The following is a 17556-nucleotide window of genomic DNA, read 5'->3' on the forward strand; positions in this document are numbered from 1 at the left end:
ATGAATCAATCAATCAATCAATCAATCACGGCTGACCGAAACTGCGCGCAGGTTGCGAGCCACGCACGCATGCACGCGTGTGGAGCCAATCAAAGTGTGTGGCGTGTGGATAGGTATCTGGCAGAGAGAGAGAGAGAGAGAGAGAGAGAGAGAGAGAGAGAGAGAGAGAGAGAGAGAGAGAGAGAGAGAGAGAGAGAGAGAGAGAGAGAGAGAGAGAGAGAGAGACCCCTGGCGAAAACCAGAAGGAAAGTGGTGGACGATGAGGCGGAAGTGATGGAGGAATGCTCAAAAGGCAAGGAAGCGTCCGTTGTGCTGGACAGGCGTGTACCAGAAACGCCCAGCTCAGCTCAGCTCAGCTCAGCGCGCGTCAAGAGGCCAGCTTATCAATTTGGTTGTTCCCATCGCCTGCCTCTTCTACCTAGCGGGACCCAGCCCGACTGGTCGCTGCTGCTGATGATGATCGGTACAGGTACTGCTGTATTGTCGACAGGCCCGGGTCTTCGTCCAGCCACTTGCCCTGCAGTAGGTCTTCGGCGCGGAGACAGTAGTCGACGTAGTCGTCTGTGATGTTTTCTAGTTCCTAAAAGGGGGCGACGTGTAAGCAAAGTGACATCTTTACTTCTGTCTGTGCAATTTGGACCACCATTTGGTGAATGAACGATGTGTGGGGATGGGGGGAAGCTTCCGTACGCACCGCCTTCAGTTCTCGATCAATCGCTTGCAGCTTTTGGACCTGGCATCCGCGAGCCTTTTGGTTGCCGAGCAGCTTGTCGCGCGAGTTGACCCAGCGGCGCGTGGCGCTGGCGCGAAGGTAGATGCGCTGGCACTTGAAGCGTCGTATACTGGCATCGCAGATGATCCTGTACGCACAACCTCCGCTCAGCAAACGGCCTCGATCCAAGAAGCAAAAAAGTCCTTGCTTGTACTGACGCTTTGAGCTGCTTCTTCTCCAGCTCCAAGTTGCTCTCCATGTCGGTCGTGTTGCAGGAGGGCGCAATCAACACGTTCCTGGCCTCGACTGCGCATTGTTGGAGTATGGTGCATGCTTCTATGTTGGACTGTTGCAGCGGTTGGCAGGACGTGATTTCTGCTATCTGGTGCTGCAGTCTTCGAAAGTCGTTCATGATTTCTGCTATGCGAATGGCGCGTACATGGTTCACTGAGCTCATGTCAACCTCGACCTCTTCCAAACGTACAGGTCAATGGACTGCTAGGTACTTACTGCCGTCGGCCATGTTTCGCACTCAAAAACACCTGGCGTCAAAGAATCTGTAAAACGCAAGCAGCAGAGACTGAAAAGAAAGCTTTGACGAAAGATACCCGGGATCAAGCCTCTTGATTTTTTTCACTTCAAAGGGTCCACCCGTTGCTATAAACGCCTGGCAAGTCCGAAGCGCGTACAGGATCCGACTCAAGGAGAGCCGCACAATCAAGTGTAGCAACGCATCAATACGTCCCGAATGCTCGCCGCTCCTGTCGCCAACGAGTGCTTGCCGGCGCCTAAGCTACCGGCCGTGGCCAAAGCTCAGCACGGCAATGTGGACCACAATGTGGCAAGGCTCTACCAGCTGGGACGACGTCTTGGTGTGGCGGGAAACGATTCCAGGGGAAGGGAAACAAAAATCATTTCGACCGTAACGGTGTGCGCGAAAGGAGAGAGGGTGGAAACATGGAGTTGCGGCGGGTGGCAGCTGCATGATGCAGGAACAGAGGCAAGGTACCATTTGAAGCTGAAAGTAATGCCACACGAGCATGGCCTTTACGGCCGCTGAGAGATGACATGGTGCATCGCTCGTGGTTGCGATGCGCTTTTGCAAAGCCATCGGCGGCCGCCACGACCACAAGCAGAGCAGATGTCCGACTTGCCGTTCAATTGGTCATGTGTTTGGCTTTGTTACCGCCCACGTTATTGTCATGGGGAATGGAGCTGAAGGTTGCCTGCCACGCGCAAAATTAGCAGCACCGCCATAGCCTCCCTTCTGTTGTGCTACGCCATGCGGCCAAGGCATATTCCGAGTAGAGGCTTGGATCATCATCCTACGCAATGGCGGCCAGCCAAATTCAGGGCCGCGGAATCGGTTCTCGCCTAATTGCGCAATCACTGGCGACTCATGGCGATCTGGTCCGAGACTTGGAATGCTCAACTTGGTTTTGTTCGACCTGAGTGCAAAGTATTGGTACACACATCGTTCGCCCATACCGACAGCCGCACCCGCACGATGACGCGCTTATGCACCGTTGCACCACACTCTGAAAATCGTGACCAGCGTCGTAAGCAATTATGACGTGGTACCAGCGAGCCAAGCACATTGCTCAACTTCCGCGAGACAGCGGAACTCGCCTCATTCGCGGCGTGTTGCTCAGTCCTTCTCGGCAATGGCCTGCAGCCGCTCGTCGATCTCGTTCTCGGTCAGCACCCTAAACTGCGGGTCGGTGCCCTCCTTGCCATCCGCACGGGGACCTCCGACAATACCAATCTCCAGCTCGCCCTTCTTGAAATCGACGCTCAGCACTTGACTCAGCGTCGAAATTCCGAGCTCCACAACCTCTCGCCAGTCACCCTCCGCGTGGTCCTTGTTCTTCAGCTTCTTCTCGAGGTAGTTCAGCGCCTCCTGAGTCTTGGGTCCCGATGCGGTGGCCTTGTAGCCGACGTAGTAGCCCGCCGGATCGCACTTGTAGAGCTGAGGACCGAATTCCGAGTCGAGGGAGATGAGAGTCGTTGCAACACCCAGCGGACGCATGTAAGCCTGAGGTAGGTCAGCAATACGGACAATGAAACTATTCAAGAATCGCGTACCCTCTGAGTGTAGACTTGGTTGATGTTGGCTATCCTCTTTGCAAGGACGTCACAGGGCATTTCGTAGCCGTACTTGTAACGGAACTCGGCAGCTTCGCCTTGGGCCCTCTGAACACCGGCGCGAGCGTCCGCAATCGATCCAGTCATGACGCACCCGACCGATGGCGACAATCTGAAGACGTAGGAGACGGATGCGGGGTCGATGAGCTTGTCCTGCAAATATGTTGGTCAAATGGGGAACATGAAGGTCTGTTGGGCTATGGCATACAGGCACCTTCTTCTGCGTCAAGACGACGGCGCAGTTCTTGCCCCTCACACCCACCGACGTGATGTTTGCTGCAGTGATGGCTTTGAAGGCATACTCTAGATTGGGCGTGGCTAGTCAGCGGCTTGATGTCGCGCGTGGCTAGGCGGTTTGCCATCGTTGATGCGCCTGGTTTTGGGGCGAACATGTCGAGGAGGATCACGTACCGACTTGGTAGAGACGACCTTGGTCCGAGAAGATGGTAATGTGTCTATCGTAGCCGGCGCTTCCTACCAAATGCAAGCTCCGTTAGCTATACAAGCTCTGTGGCAGGTCATTGACTTGGGCAAGGTGTACGAACCAGACATGTTGGGCGCAGTCTAAGAGATTGTGGCAACAGGCGGGATAGAGGGTATCGGGAGGTCACTCGAGAAAAGGGCAAGAGTTGGATGGGCGGAGGCGGAGGGATAGGGTGTGTGAGGTTGATGGAGAGTGAAGCTATGTCAACGCACGCGTTGCTGTTCGGAGCCTGGTCGGGAGCCCGCCCCGACCGCCAAGGTGGATCGCCCTAGCGGCATCCCAACAGCCAATCAGCGTGAGCCCTGGATTTTTTCAAACATCACAGCTCTTGAGCCTACCAGCGCTACATTTTCTGTCTACATCGTTTCGCAAAGAGTACATTGAGTCGCGCGTGAATACGCCATGGTCGACAGTCCAGCCTCAACTCCTCGGGTCCCAGCCTGGAAAAGACTGGGTCTCAAGCTGAAATACGCCAAAGATGAAGCTCAGTCGCCAGTCAGCACCTCGGACAATGCATCAGCTTCGAAAAAGAGATCCCGGCCTACTGAAGACCACGAAGAGGGCACGGCAGATCACTTGAAGAAGGATGTCACCCCAAACAAGGGCAAGAGCGAGGATAAGAAGAACAAAAAGAGGAAAACGTCCCAAGACGCAGCCGCAACATCCGACGAGCCCGCGACGACAGACAAGCCATCCCAAAAGGACAAGAAAGAGAAGAAGTCTGAAAAGTCTAGTTCAAAAGAGCAAAGTCCACGGACCTCGAAATCCAAGCCCAAGCCTTCAATCGTAGATCTCGCCGTCTCAACCCCGATCAAAACGTTGAAGCGCAAAAAGTCCGTGAGCTTCACGCCCGATACCAAGACCAAGGACGGCGACCAGCATCTCATCAAGGCTTGGACTAGTTCACTCCAGCAAGAAGAATCATCAGTCCCCTCATCCGAATCAGCGGAGCCAGCCACATCTGCCGTCGAAGACGCAAACAAGCCTTCCAAAGCCGATCTCAAAAAGGCCAAAAAGGAAGCAAAGCGCAAAGCCAAAAACGACGCCGCAACCTCGACATCCACCGCAGCTTCGAAGGCTCCAGCGGACGCACCGCCCTTCCTTACCTACCTCCAGCAGTACCACGCGGATCGCGCCAACTGGAAGTTCAACAAGGTCAAGCAAGGCACCCTCTTTGACAACTTGTTCAAGATCCAGCGCTTGCCGGCATCGTACGACGGGGCCTTGAGAGCGTACCTCGAAGGGCTGAAGGGCGACGCCGTGCGCCAGCGTCTGTTAGAGCAAGCACGCGAGATTCTCGAAAAGACGAAAGACGAGCAACCAAAGGACGCCAACGCCGACGCCGATTCGGACGCGTCCAGCACCAGCAGCAGCAGCTCGTCAGACTCCACCTCCGAATCGTCATCGAGCGGCTCGTCTTCGGATTCTGACTCCGACTCCAAATCTGACTCGGGCTCACCAACCCCATCTACAACGACTGCTGCTGCTCCTGCCGACAAGAAGACGGGCCCGAAGCCCACCAAATCGGCCGCGCGCCGTCGCGAAGAGCGCGGCAAAGATGGCGTCAGCGGAGCCAACGCGTCCGCTGACCAACAGCTGCTTCTTGCGCAGAGGTGCCGGGCGCAAATGATTCTCGAAGTGCTGGACCCAAAAAGCGTGCAGCAGGTGCATTTGGGCAAGGCGCCAAAGAAGCGGGAGGGCAAGAGGAAGGAGAAGCAGGAGATTGAGAGTGAGAGTAGTGATGAGAGCTCGGACGTGAGCAGTAGCAGCGAGGAGAGCAGCAGTGAGGATGACAGTAGCAGCGACAACGATAGCAGCAGTGAGGACACAGCGATTGAAGATCAGACTTGAAAGAAAACGGAAAGTAGTCAAGACGATGTTAGATCAAATTCCATCAAAAATTGGCCATGCAAGTCATCTATCGGCCAAAGCGCATCTACCTCTTCATTTCTCAATGCATCGTCACAAGGCGCTTAAAAAAATGCAATGACTCACTTCCTCCACGATAATCGACCCAGACCCCTCTGCCTCGTCTCTCTCCTCGCCGCCCCATCAACCACGACCTCGGCCTCTCCCTCCCCAGCGGCTCCCTCAGTCGCATCTCCGCGGCCCTTCCATCGCTTCTCCACCCTTAATGCCACCACCATGACGCCCGCCGCCACAATACTCGCAGCCAAAATGCCAATCATGACCAAATTGCTCTTGCGATACGGATGCTTGGCCGCCGCATCAGCCGGCCAGCCCGAATACAGGGCATACGTAGTGAGAATGCTGCCTAGGTTGCCGAGGCCAGAGACGAGGGCCGACGCGGCGGCGACGCCGACCTCGCCGTGGCGCGGCTGGAAGAGCTCGTTGGTCCAGGCCATGGTCAGGGGCACGGTGGGGCCCAGGCCGAAGCCGACGAGCAGCAGCCCGCCGTAGCGCGCCCACGGCTGCGGGTGCGGCGGCGCGAACGTGGTTACGAGGAGGCCGGTGATTTGGAGGAGTACGGCGAGGGAGGAGAAGAGGGCGCGGTGGTGGTTGTAGCGGTCTGAGAGCGGCGTGACGAGGAGAATGGCGATGAGATCCATCTGGGCTCGATGTTAGCGACGCTGGTTGGGAAGCGATTGGTGGCTAATGGCTTACAATCCAGATGGGCGCTGTGAGCAGCGAAAGATCGACGCCAGAGAGGCTCGGGTTGATGGCTTCAATGATGACGGTTGCGTAGAGTTGCACGCCGATGCCGACTCCCACGACGCCAAAATACATGATGGTCAGGGGCCAGACGCGCCAGTCAATCAGAACGTGCCAGAGGTCCCGCGCCGTCCAAGGCTTGTGGTGATACACCCGAGTAAGATCCTCGTAATGGATGCGGGCGTCCTCGCCAGTCAATGCGGGCTTGCTCACGGGAATCCATTTGCGCCAGCCGCTGCGGTTCGGTGTCTCTCCAGGGGCCAGCGGACGGTCTGGAAGCCACCAAAGCAAAGAGATGCCCACAGCAATAGTGATGACGCCGTAAACCAGGAACATCCACTGGAAGCCGACATATCCATAGATGCCGTCCATTCTTTGGAAACCGGCAGAGACGAGACCAACGACGGCGGCCGAGACTTGGGCGGCCGTGAAATAGTTGCCAATACGCTTGCCAGTACGGGACGGAGGATAAAAGAGGGTAAGGTAGTAAGACATTCCTGGCCACATGCCGGCAATGACGACTCCGAGAAGAAGGCGGAGTAGGCTGAGATGATGTGTAAGTTGGAGTCGAATTAAAAGAGACAGATGGCAAGGCGTACTAGAAACTCCACTCGGCCTTCATAGCGGTCATGCAAGTGCCAATGATGCCAACGCCAATGACGATTCTGCTCATCCATACATGCGGACTGAGCCTGGACATGATCAAATTGGACGGAAAGTCGAAGACGACGTAGCACACGTAGAACAGGGCAAGGCCGGTCGAGATTTGCTTGGAATTGATGTGCAAGACGGAGCCCAGGTCGTGACCGGACGAGCTGTTCATGGTCTGGGCAAGGCCCACGTTGGAGCGGATTGCTGAGCATAGGAAATACAGAATCCAGAATGCTGCTCAGGAACAGGTCAATTTCAAGGTCTAGGAGATGAAGCGGTGGGAAAGCAACCTGGTAGAATTCTACGATCCAACTTCCTGGAGCTTGTTAGCGCTCGTGGTAGGATAAGGCCGACCATGACTTACTTGTAGACCTTTTCTATCCTGTCAAAATCGACCATTTCCTGGCCGACCTCTCTGCCTTGCTCAACCTCGCCATGCTTATCCTGCGACGCAGCAGGCGGCTCAATGTAGTAGCGGCTGCCACGTTTGGCCTGTCCCTCTGTCGTGGCCGACATCCGTGGCGAAGATTGGAATGTCACCTCTTGAAGCTAAGAGAAGAAAAGACCAGATGCAGAGGACGAATCGTGTCATTCGCGCAAAAAGCAGTGACTCTACAAGCAAGCAGCTAGAAAAAAACGGAAAACTAGCGACGCCAACTCCGGAGTCGGAAACCGAGCTCGGGCAAGCTCTTTTGGGGCATAGATCCTCCTCTTCTTTTGTGCCAAGCGCCGCGTCATTAGTAGTGTAGCAGAGAAATTTGTTTGTTGGGCTTGGGAACGATTCAGCCGATGATAACCATGACGGCTTCGTCCCTCTGGGCAGTCGACTGTCAGCAATCACCCCGCGGCCAGCTGACGGGGCGTGCTTCGAGCTGCATGCACTGGCGTCTGTCTGCCCTGCCAGCGCCCGCCTCATTTTGCTGGCGCGCCGGGGCATCGTGTCTAGCATTGCTCGATGGGCATCCATCGTGAGGATAGAAGAGTGGAGCGGAGTGGAGCCAAGCTTTTGCCGTGACAGCTGCTGGAGCTGTTATTTGCAAAGTCCGTGCGAAGCTTCAAGGCCGAGACCGTGAGATCGAGCTATGACCTCACCATCCTACGACACCACCTCACTACCACAATCGACAACTACAGCACCTCGACGTCCGGAATCGCAGGCCTCTACCCCAATGCTTTGACATCTGACCCACTTAAGATACTCGATTGCTCCTCCACCAAGATGCTGCTCCTCCGTGCGCCACGACCCTTTGCCCTGCGCTTGTCAAGCTCCCTCGGCCGCCACGCACGTCTCGTCTCAACGCTCCCAAACAATCGCCATGTCGTATGTCTCTCGCGTCTCTCCTCTCCATGCTTTCAGGCCAGCTAACACCGACAGTACGTTCACCCAACAACCTCGAACTCCTTACCTCACGACACCTACACCCTGACCCTCACGCCCACCTCTCCACCTCACGCTCACCTCGCCCTCGGAACCACGACCGCCCTCCCCGTAACCCCGCGCTCCTTCTCCGAAAATCCGCACTTCCTCAAGCTCGTCCACTCGGTCCTGCGCACCCACGCAATCCACGACCCAACCGTGCGCGCCGCCGCCGCCGCCTACGCCAGCACAGCAGGCGCCACGCTGGGCTCTGGAGGCGTCGGCTTCATCGCCGGCGGCGGTGCGTCCAGCGGCGCAGCAGGCCTGCCGCCGAACCACCCATCTGCGCAGGCTGCGCGTCAGGCGGCCAAGCGGGCGCGTCCGTCCAACATCCCCGGCAGCGCCAGGTCGCCGACGACGCCTTCGCCGTCGCCCTCGTCGACGCCCTACTCGGCATACGGTGGTGGAGGCGGCGCTGGCGGCGACGGTGCGGGTGGAGCCTCTGCGCAGGGCGGTGCTGGGGGCGGCGGGCGTGGCGGCTGGGTCCATGTCAGCGATGAGCGGCACGCGCCCGAGTACGGGCGGATAGCGTGGCCGGAGGACATTTTTGGGAGCGTTGAGGTTGATGGGAGGGGCGAGTTTGTCGGTGAGGGCGGCAATTATCAAGAGAGTGGGACGTATCGCATCGTGACAAACGAAGGCGTGCTGGGGCTGAGCGAGTATTTGATGGGAAAGGTGAGAGCCGCGGTGGAAGAGCTTGAGAAGCAAGGAGTAGGAAGATGAGGCGATCGCCATTGGGCAGAATGAAACATCAATCAGGATACGACATGGCCTGCAGTTTATAAAATGGTTGAAAGCATGCAGGCTGTGGCAGCACCAGGACAGGGGAAGAATCGGCAGAGAAATGGACTTTCAACGTAGATACCCATAGCGACGTATACGATGATCCTCTCCTCTCTGAATGCGCCGGCAGGTTTGCCCACGAGAGTCCCTGCGATGGGAAACATTAAGGGCATTTGGGCGACTTCAGCCTCTCAAGCACAACAGCACCGAAGCAAGCAGGAACTGACTGGGATACCTAACGACGTTTTACTAGTGGACCAAGGAATACCGTAGTGAAGCTGCCTTCCAAAGAAAGTTAACAAATCAAACGAGCGGCCAAAAGACCAAACCAAGTCTCCAACATTCAAGCGCTCAGTTCCGTGGCGTATTATTCCGACGGGTTTGGCCCACCTTCTCCGGCTTTCTCCCAAACATGACGTCACTGTCCAAAAGTCAGCCAGCAATTCATCGACATGATGGAAACCCTGGAGAGCGAGGACGATGTGCTGGTAGGCAGGAGAAAGGTGCACGAGCTCACCATTCCAGATACGCATGAACGCTTTTGTTCCGCAACTGCTTGCGATACATGTCGACGAACTCATCTATGTCCTCCTCCGACCAATCGAAGGTCCGCAAAAGACGACCAAAGACCCTGTGAGTGGCCCATTCGGCCTCCATGTAATAGCGCAGCCAGCGGCCGGCATCGCTGAGGCGAAGGCTGGTGGTCCATGGGCCAACGGGAATCTTCATGCGGCGCACAACTATGTCTTGGAAGCCTGCAGCACTCATGCGCTGGCGCCGCGCGTCGAGGGTCGTGAAGGTCCCCGTTCTGTCAAACGTACCCCTTTCTAACGCGGCGATTTGCAAGTCGTGCCAGTAGTGGAAGATGTGGTCATCGCGAACGGAGCCATCGTCGCTCTTGAGGTAAAAGGAGAGTTCCTGGTCCTCGTAGTATCCACCGGGCTTGAGGTGTCTATGGAGCGGTCACGGTCAGTACTGCGGCTCCCTTGACAGCGCGGATTTCGACGACATACTCGAAAACCTTTTCGTAGTGCTCGGTCCAATTTGAAATTTCACCGCCCACAGTGCGCCCGTGGATGAAGTCGAAAGCATTCTTGGGCAAGAGCCACTGCGAGCCGATTTCTTGCGTGCAGAATACCAGATTCATCGGTTTCCACAAGGGAGGGCGCCAAGGAATAATGAAGTCCATACCTATGACTCTAGTCATGCAGTTTAAGGAAGCAAAATCCCTGAGCCGAAGTGAGTCGGTGACCTTCAGGATTTGCTTCGAGACTCACTTGGCCCAAGCACCTGGGGGCCAGTTAGAGCTGAGATGGTTAAGTGATTGCTGGGCCGAAGATTTGCAACATACCTTTCCCCGTACAAAGGTCCAAAACGTTCTGAAATTTGTCAGATTAGTGTTGTTTGACAGTTTCCTCAACCTGGTCATTTACCGCGCCCTGCGTTTTTGCTGGAGCAACATGAAGTGCGCCGTCGAGCAGGAGCAACCAAATCTGATGACTGTGATACGATCATCACCCGTTGTCCAAAGAATTTCGCCATAGTTCAAGTACTCACACGGGATCGATAAGGTCGAGAGCCCTGTCGGACAGAGATTTAGACCGGATCAGTGCTTTGTATGGGTGAAGGCTCACTGGTCGCGGTCTTTCGGTATGTTGATCTTGCGTTCATACTCGACTGGATACAGGTGTGCTATCGTGGCCAGCATTTCCAACTCGTTCGTTCTATCAACAAGATGAGTATTAAAGATAAGAACTGAGGCTTTTGAGATAGACAAATTATCCCCGGTGTCAGCGCCTGGGGGGCTGAGCGGCGAAGGCGAATGAATTGCCTTAAAGTCTGTCAGGACAGTACGAGCTCGAACTCGCGGCTCGAATCTTACGATGGGGAGATGGTAGTCCAGAGTCGGATCAATCTCATTCGGGACAGGATCCGGCTGGCATTCTTGCCGTGATTTGTGTTCGCAACGATCCATGAGCTGATCCATACGTCTACACGCGTACTCATTCAGTCTTCGAAACGGACGGTGTCTGCCAAAATTAATACGGGACATTGAGAATCTTGTGCAAATGAAAGTAAACGATGTGGTTGTCGGGGACAAGAAACAGACGGGAAGCAAGGGAAGTGGTCATGTCTTTATGCTGCCGCATCGTGACTGCATCGTGATGATTTCGGAAGAGGGAGTTGCTGTCTACGCGCGGTTTTTGCGTGTTTGGTCAAGGTCACACAGCTCGACGCACTCTTGTCAAAGCAAAGACGCGACTTTGTCGAGAATTTGATCGAATGCGGTCGTTGCAGCCGGATCATCGACTGGCTGGTCTTCCTTCAGGTGTTAATACAATTTGATCGGGGTCTTCATGGTCCATCCCAAGAAACGTGACTGCTGAGCAGCAACTGAGCGAATCTTGACATTTAATCGTGAAAATTCCTGGATGATTTTGTTCTGTTGGGTCTGACATGTGTCGAGTACCCTCATGTCTTCAAGTCGCGGCAAACATGGAAGCTCGAGCCATCAGTGGCTAGAAGTTTGGTACCTTCATGGCGGAATTGAAGCCGTTCGAGTCAGCACTGGAGTCATGACGGGAGCGTGCTGACTCGGCAGTCGCTGAAAGTAGTTGGAGTTGTGGGCAAACACCAGACAAGACCGGAAAGAGTCGCGATCATGTCGATTTCAATGGTAGGAGGAGCAGAAACAAGGGTAAAAAAAAAAAAGGATTTTGCATGCAGGGGACCGAGCTTGGTCCGATGTAGGAAGCGGAGCGTGTAAGGATTATTTATAGCAGGCTCTTCACGAGGCCAGCGTACTCGGATACCGGAATGGCGTCGTTGTGCATCTTGGAGTCAAGCGAGGGTTCCTGAGACTGAGGTAGTGATTGGTTTGTCACACGCCGATCTCGATGCGGATCCAGGCCGTAAGGAGGCCTGAGACGGTGCAGAGAGGGAGTGGAACGTGAGGGCAAAACGGCGACGGGCCAGTCAGTAAGTTGATGGAATAGAGTGAGCGTGAAAGAGAGGTGTTTGTCCAGGTACAATAGCAGCGGCAGGTCGTGGTCAGCGCCAGGGGCTGGTGTTGGTGTTGGTGTTGGTGTCGGGTTGGGGCTGTGACAGAGAAGATCCAAGCTTCCAGGCTAGCGGTGCCGGCAGATGTGTGTGAGAAAACGCGTACATAATTTGAACTGACGGAGATTTAAAAGACGGTTGTCGAGACTCCGCGCCCTTGATACTCACTTGCATATTCAAACCAGCCGTTCAACACGCTGAGGAGAAGCTTAAGTCCCCCCGGGCCCGGTCTAGGTAGCTTCGAACAAGATGCCGATCCGTACCACCACAAGCACACGAATCCTCCCACCCGCTCGCTCGCTCGCGCGGGGCTCGTCGAGAATATTTTCTGCCACTAGGCCTCCTCGGCCCACGGCCCTGCACCTCGAGCACCGCAATGCGCCGCTGCTAGCCCTGAGCACACCACCCTCCTCTTCCTCCTCCTCCTCCTTCTCCAACGTTGCTCGCTTTTTCTCCAGCAGTCCCATCCCAATGGCTGCCCAGAAGATTGACGGCAACGCCATTGCCAAGAGCATTCGCGAGAAGCTCAATGCCGAAATCCACGAGAAGCAGCAGCTCAACCCGCGCTACAAACCTGCCTTGAGGATCATCCAGGGTACGTCTCCCATGTTCATGTGCTCTGCAATCCGCTGACGTTTCCTCCAGTTGGCGACCGCTCCGACTCCAGTAAGTCGATGTAACGAAGACCGCTGTGCCTCAGTTGACTCACCTTGTCCAGGCACCTATGTGCGCATGAAGCTCAAGGCCGCTGAAGAGGTTTGCGTGCTCTCTGTCTTTCTCGTCCAAACTTGTGCTGACTCGTCCAGGCCGGAATCGACTGCCAGCTCGTCAAGCTGCCTGAAGAAATCACCGAGCCCGAACTGCTTCAACATATCACCCAATTCAACAACGACCCCGCCGTCCACGGTATCCTTGTCCAGCTGCCTGTCCCCAAGCACATTTCCGAGTACAACATCACCTCTGCCGTGGCCGAGGAGAAGGATGTCGACGGATTCGGCGTCGCCAACATTGGAGAGCTCGCTAAGCGCGGTGGAAAGCCTCTCTTCACTCCATGCACTCCCAAGGGTGTCATGGTTCTGTTGGAGAGCACCGGCGTTGATCTCAAGGGCAAGGACGCTGTTGTGATTGGTCGCAGTGATATCGTTGGCAGCCCTGTCAGCTATCTGCTGAAAAACGCCGACGCCACGGTCACCGTGTGCCACTCGCGGACCAAGAACCTTGCCGACATTGTCAAAAAGGCCGACATCGTTGTTGCGGCCATTGGCAAGGCCGGCTTCGTCAAGGGAGACTGGATCAAGCCCGGCGCCGTCGTCATTGACGTTGGGACCAACTACATTCCCGACGAGACCAAGAAGTCTGGCCAGAGACTTGTTGGCGATGTCGAGTACGAGGCCGCTGCGGCTGTCGCCTCCCACATTACGCCCGTCCCCGGCGGTGTCGGTCCCATGACGGTTGCTATGCTCTTGCAAAACGTTGTTGACTCGGCAGACCACTACTTTGCGGAGCAAAAGGCGCGCCACATTACTCCTCTTCCGCTCAAGCTGAAGGAGCCTGTCCCCTCTGACATTGCCATTTCCCGTGCTCAGCGCCCCAAGCTCATCAACAACGTCGCCCACGAGATTGGTATCGCGACCCACGAGCTGGAACCGTACGGCCCATTCAAGGCCAAGGTCGACCTGTCGCTGCTGAACCGCCTTGAGCACCGCCGCGATGGTCGTTACATTGTCGTCACGGGTATCACTCCTACGCCTCTTGGCGAGGGCAAGTCCACCACGACCATGGGCTTGACCCAGGCCCTGGGTGCTCACCTTGGCCGTGTTTCCTTTGCCAACGTGCGTCAGCCCAGCCAGGGTCCGACGTTCGGTATCAAGGGTGGAGCCGCTGGAGGTGGTTACAGCCAGGTCATCCCCATGGATGAATTCAACATGCACTTGACTGGTGACATCCACGCCATCACTGCCGCCAACAACTTGCTCGCAGCCGCTATTGAGACCAGGATTTTCCATGAAAACACCCAGAAGGATGGTCCTCTTTACAAGCGTCTTGTGCCCACGAAGAAGGGCAAGAGGGAGTTTGCTCCCGTAATGTTCCGTCGTCTCAAGAAGCTTGGAATCAACAAGACGAACCCCGACGACTTGACCCCCGAGGAGATCACCCGCTTTGCCAGACTAGACATTGACCCTGACACCATTACTTGGAGGCGCGTCCTCGACGTCAACGACAGGCACCTACGTGGCGTCACCATTGGCACTGCCCCCACCGAAAAGGGCCAGACCCGCGAGACTGGTTTTGATATTTCCGTCGCCAGTGAGTGTATGGCCGTCCTGGCTCTGAGCAATGACCTCAAGGACATGCGTGAGCGTCTCGGCCGCATGGTCGTTGCCAGCTCCCGCAGCGGCGAGCCCATCACCGCCGACGACATCGGTGCCGGTGGTGCCCTTACTGCCCTCATGAAGGACGCCATCAAGCCCAACCTCATGCAGACGCTTGAGGGCACTCCCGTCTTTGTCCATGCTGGACCGTTTGCCAACATCTCGATTGGTGCCTCCTCTGTCCTTGCTGACAAGCTCGCCATGAAGCTTGCTGGCACTGAGCCCGACGAGAACCACAACGAGAAGGTCGGTTTCGTCGTCACCGAGGCTGGCTTCGACTTCACCATGGGTGGTGAGCGCTTCTTCAACATCAAGTGTCGTTCTTCCGGCCTTGTTCCCGACACGGTCGTGATTGTTGCTACCGTTCGCGCCCTCAAGGTGCATGGCGGTGGTCCCAAAATCACCCCCGGCGCCCAGCTTCCCGAGGTCTACCGCACTGAAAACGTCGATATCCTCCGTGCTGGCTGCGTCAACCTCAAGAAGCACATTGCCAATGCCAAGCAGTTTGGTGTTCCCGTTGTTGTCGCCATCAACAAGTTTGAGACCGACACTGATGCCGAAGTCGCCGTCATCCGCGAGGAGGCTCTTGCGGCCGGTGCCGAAGACGCCATCTCGTCCAACCACTGGGCCGAGGGTGGCAAGGGTGCCATTGACCTTGCCAAGGGCGTCATTGCTGCCAGCGAGAAGCCCAAGGACTTCAAGCTCCTTTACGGCCTCGAGGGCAGCGTTCAGGAGCGCATCGAGAAGATTGGCAAGATCATGTACGGCGCCGAGAAGGTCGAGTTTAGCGAGCTGGCCCAGAAGAAGGTCGACTCGTACGTCAGGCAGGGCTTCGGAAATCTGCCCATCTGCATCGCCAAGACGCAGTACAGCTTGTCGCACGACCCCGAGCTCAAGGGCGCGCCGACGGGCTTCACGGTCCCCATCCGCGACGTCCGCATGGCCGCTGGTGCTGGCTACCTGTACGCCCTCGCCGCCGACATCCAGACCATCCCCGGCCTGCCCACCGCTCCGGGCTACCTGAACGTCGACGTCGACTCGGACACTGGCGAGATTGAGGGTCTGTTCTAAGCCACTCGATCATTTCTGATTTTCAGGAAATGTTTTCTCTGTTGATATCCGGGTTGCCATTTGCCCTCTTAACAGCGCAATGGTCCCTTGCTTGTTTTACTTTCGAAGCCTTGTTTTCTTCTTTACTACTTGGCGTGTATTCGCTTCGTTTTTTCTTCCAGCCAGCCTATCTACCCTTCGAAGCGCGTTGCAGCCAGCGTGCGTTGACCAATTTTCTTCTTCTTCACCAACCACAAAAAAAAAATGGGAGGAAATGGATGGATATGAATGATGGACGAGTTTACGGTATACATGCATGCAGTCTCTTCAACGACGGACGCATGTTGGGGTCATGGCGTTTTTCTTTCTCTTTTTCTTTTGGGGAATGGTTCGTTTCAACCAACGAATGCGAAAGGCACGACAAGTGAGTGCCGTGGGTGAATGGGTGGATTAAAAGTCTTGGTTCATCACCAGGGGAAGAGCCATCTGAAATGCAATAGCTACCTTGGCAAAGAATAAAGACATGTAAATGTCGCGCCCGCTTCATCAGCGGATGACATCACCGACCAATCTGGCTTCGATCGATCAATAGAAATGGTGAACAAAATCAAGGTGGCTTGTATAGCAGGCTGGCTGGCTGGCAGGGTCAATGTGTGACACCAACCAACCACTCCTCTACCGCCTGCTCACTCACTCGCTCACCCACACGTCGTATCTACACGCCCATCCATGGCCGGCCATGCCGCCCGTGGCTGATCGCTTCTGCACCCCTACACATCCACATGCCCCCTCGGACTAATCGGTCGGAGGAATAATATGCGCTGAACGGGCACGTACATGCATGCGCGAAGGATTTGTTTTTGTTGTTTGCACAAATGCTAGCTTTTTCCCGCTTGCCTTCTTTCGCGCAGGTACTTTGCATCGTTTCGTTCTCTCGGTTTCTTGCCTGTGCTCGTGGCGCTTTTCTCAGGCATTTCTGCTTTTGCTTTTGCGTTTCGTCGCGTGCTTGATAGGTTGGTTGGTTGGTTGGTTGATTGATCATGTAAATGGGGACGGGAGTTATTCCCGGTATTCACTGTGCTGTAGGCTGGCTAGTCTCCGAAAGTTTGCTTTTGCGTCTTTAGTTAAAGCGCACGCTCGCGTTTGTGGTGATTTGGTTCATGGTAGGTATGTAGTGAGGGAGAGAGATGAGGAAAGTCTCTAGAATCGGGCTGGGCTGGGCTGGGCTGGCATGTGCTTGGTCGGCCCATTTAGCTCGGCAGTTTTCTTGATTGCTCTGTCAATTGACTGTCAAGCAGCACAGCAAGGGCAGAGAAGCTCAGCTCAGGTGGTTGGTTCACGCAGCTGGCCGAGCACTTGGTGCCTATCTCCTTGGTGCAATACAGAGCATGGAGCCGCGCCATGTCCGCCCGTCCTCTACGACGAGAAAAGGCAAAGACGAGCCAAGGCGACACGCCAACCCCAGGACCCAAGTAAGCCGAGAGGAGAGAGAGAGACAGTCTTTCCTGTCTGCTCTGCTGTTCCAGCCATAGCCAAGCAAGCAACATTACCAGCCACCGGAGATGACGGCGCATCGCGCAGCGCGCACATCACATCGCCCGTTGCGGCGCGCAGTCCGCTCAATGCGTGACGGATATGGGATGGCAGATGGCAAATCCCGTCGACAGTTGGACGGACGGACCTCGCCGCCGCTGTGCCGTGCCGAGCAAGCAGTCAGTCATTAGATTAGGCCTTGTTCGGAGGTCACTGACGCCACGTCAGATTCTTCCCAATGAGGCAGTCGTACTGAAACTTACGTGTCGCTCAGCGCCGCCTTCGGTTTTTGACCCGTTTTGGATGGACATTTGACTGATATGGAACTGATGCTAAGGTTTAGTGCTGAGATGGGTGTTTTATTAACTGAGAGGGGTGGTTTTTCAGCTTCACTGATCAGATTTCTGACGGGTGACTGGGAGGTGGGGTGGGAATACGCCTCTGTCAGTTCAACCAGGCGTAAATGACCCACGGTTAACAAAATGCCAGTCCTAACTAATCTGGGATGACTGATCAGCAACAACCGAACAAGGCCTTAGCCAGTCAGTCAGTCAGTCAGTCAGTCAGCCAACCAGCCAGCCAGTCGAGCAGGGAGGCAGGCATGACGCGTAGCGACGGGCGATGAGCGATGAGCGATGAGCGATGAGCGATGAGCGATGAACGATTGACGATGAAT

General features: G+C 55.7%; 8 protein-coding genes across 8 annotated transcripts; 4 read left to right on the plus strand and 4 right to left on the minus strand.

Moving 5' to 3' along the window:
* Window positions 1-346: 346 nt before the first annotated feature.
* On the minus strand, window positions 347-1347 carry IWZ02DRAFT_203742 (uncharacterized protein). The gene is made up of 4 exons (XM_066762606.1): window positions 1223-1347; window positions 931-1159; window positions 695-860; window positions 347-580 (listed from the first exon to the last, which is right to left on the minus strand). The coding sequence occupies exons 1-4, from the start codon at window positions 1233-1235 to the stop codon at window positions 419-421; spliced, it is 570 nt and encodes a 189-aa protein (XP_066624457.1). The 5' UTR covers window positions 1236-1347; the 3' UTR covers window positions 347-418.
* Window positions 1348-2086: 739 nt separating this feature from the next.
* IWZ02DRAFT_446330 (proteasome core particle subunit alpha 1) lies at window positions 2087-3537 on the minus strand. Its single transcript, XM_066767221.1, has 5 exons — window positions 3403-3537; window positions 3269-3331; window positions 3066-3160; window positions 2798-3010; window positions 2087-2747 (listed from the first exon to the last, which is right to left on the minus strand). The coding sequence occupies exons 1-5, from the start codon at window positions 3407-3409 to the stop codon at window positions 2361-2363; spliced, it is 765 nt and encodes a 254-aa protein (XP_066624458.1). The 5' UTR covers window positions 3410-3537; the 3' UTR covers window positions 2087-2360.
* A 134-nt stretch (window positions 3538-3671) lies between these two features.
* On the plus strand, window positions 3672-5217 carry IWZ02DRAFT_446331 (uncharacterized protein). Its single transcript, XM_066767222.1, has one exon. It carries the CDS (start codon window positions 3744-3746, stop codon window positions 5190-5192), a length of 1449 nt encoding a protein of 482 aa, XP_066624459.1. The 5' UTR covers window positions 3672-3743; the 3' UTR covers window positions 5193-5217.
* Window positions 5218-5262: 45 nt separating this feature from the next.
* On the minus strand, window positions 5263-7317 carry IWZ02DRAFT_203827 (major facilitator superfamily domain-containing protein). The gene is made up of 5 exons (XM_066762608.1): window positions 7030-7317; window positions 6956-6981; window positions 6614-6899; window positions 5967-6558; window positions 5263-5911 (listed from the first exon to the last, which is right to left on the minus strand). Exons 1-5 carry the CDS (start codon window positions 7179-7181, stop codon window positions 5333-5335), a joined length of 1635 nt encoding a protein of 544 aa, XP_066624460.1. The 5' UTR covers window positions 7182-7317; the 3' UTR covers window positions 5263-5332.
* Window positions 7318-7758: 441 nt separating this feature from the next.
* Window positions 7759-9017, plus strand: IWZ02DRAFT_203815 (uncharacterized protein). Its single transcript, XM_066762607.1, has 2 exons — window positions 7759-7986; window positions 8041-9017. The coding sequence occupies exons 1-2, from the start codon at window positions 7885-7887 to the stop codon at window positions 8803-8805; spliced, it is 867 nt and encodes a 288-aa protein (XP_066624461.1). The 5' UTR covers window positions 7759-7884; the 3' UTR covers window positions 8806-9017.
* Window position 9018: 1 nt separating this feature from the next.
* Window positions 9019-10573, minus strand: IWZ02DRAFT_515776 (uncharacterized protein; the record flags this gene model as incomplete). Its single annotated transcript, XM_066770661.1, has 8 exons — window positions 9019-9286; window positions 9383-9817; window positions 9879-10094; window positions 10143-10155; window positions 10217-10244; window positions 10299-10365; window positions 10423-10446; window positions 10500-10573. The coding sequence occupies 8 exons, from the start codon at window positions 10571-10573 to the stop codon at window positions 9217-9219; spliced, it is 927 nt and encodes a 308-aa protein (XP_066624462.1). The 3' UTR covers window positions 9019-9216.
* Window positions 10574-12396: 1823 nt separating this feature from the next.
* On the plus strand, window positions 12397-15368 carry IWZ02DRAFT_488902 (formate--tetrahydrofolate ligase-domain-containing protein; the record flags this gene model as incomplete). The annotated part of the gene is made up of 4 exons (XM_066769513.1): window positions 12397-12520; window positions 12571-12591; window positions 12644-12681; window positions 12732-15368. 4 exons carry the CDS (start codon window positions 12397-12399, stop codon window positions 15366-15368), a joined length of 2820 nt encoding a protein of 939 aa, XP_066624463.1.
* A 1129-nt stretch (window positions 15369-16497) lies between these two features.
* Window positions 16498-17444, plus strand: IWZ02DRAFT_446357 (uncharacterized protein). Its single transcript, XM_066767223.1, has 2 exons — window positions 16498-17093; window positions 17144-17444. The coding sequence occupies exon 1, from the start codon at window positions 16579-16581 to the stop codon at window positions 16975-16977; it is 399 nt and encodes a 132-aa protein (XP_066624464.1). The 5' UTR covers window positions 16498-16578; the 3' UTR covers window positions 16978-17093; window positions 17144-17444.
* The last annotated feature ends 112 nt before the right edge of the window (window positions 17445-17556 follow it).

Source organism: Phyllosticta citriasiana (genome assembly GCF_038021145.1).
Source record: "Phyllosticta citriasiana strain CBS 120426 chromosome Unknown IWZ02scaffold_4, whole genome shotgun sequence".
NCBI lineage: Eukaryota > Fungi > Ascomycota > Dothideomycetes > Botryosphaeriales > Phyllostictaceae > Phyllosticta > Phyllosticta citriasiana.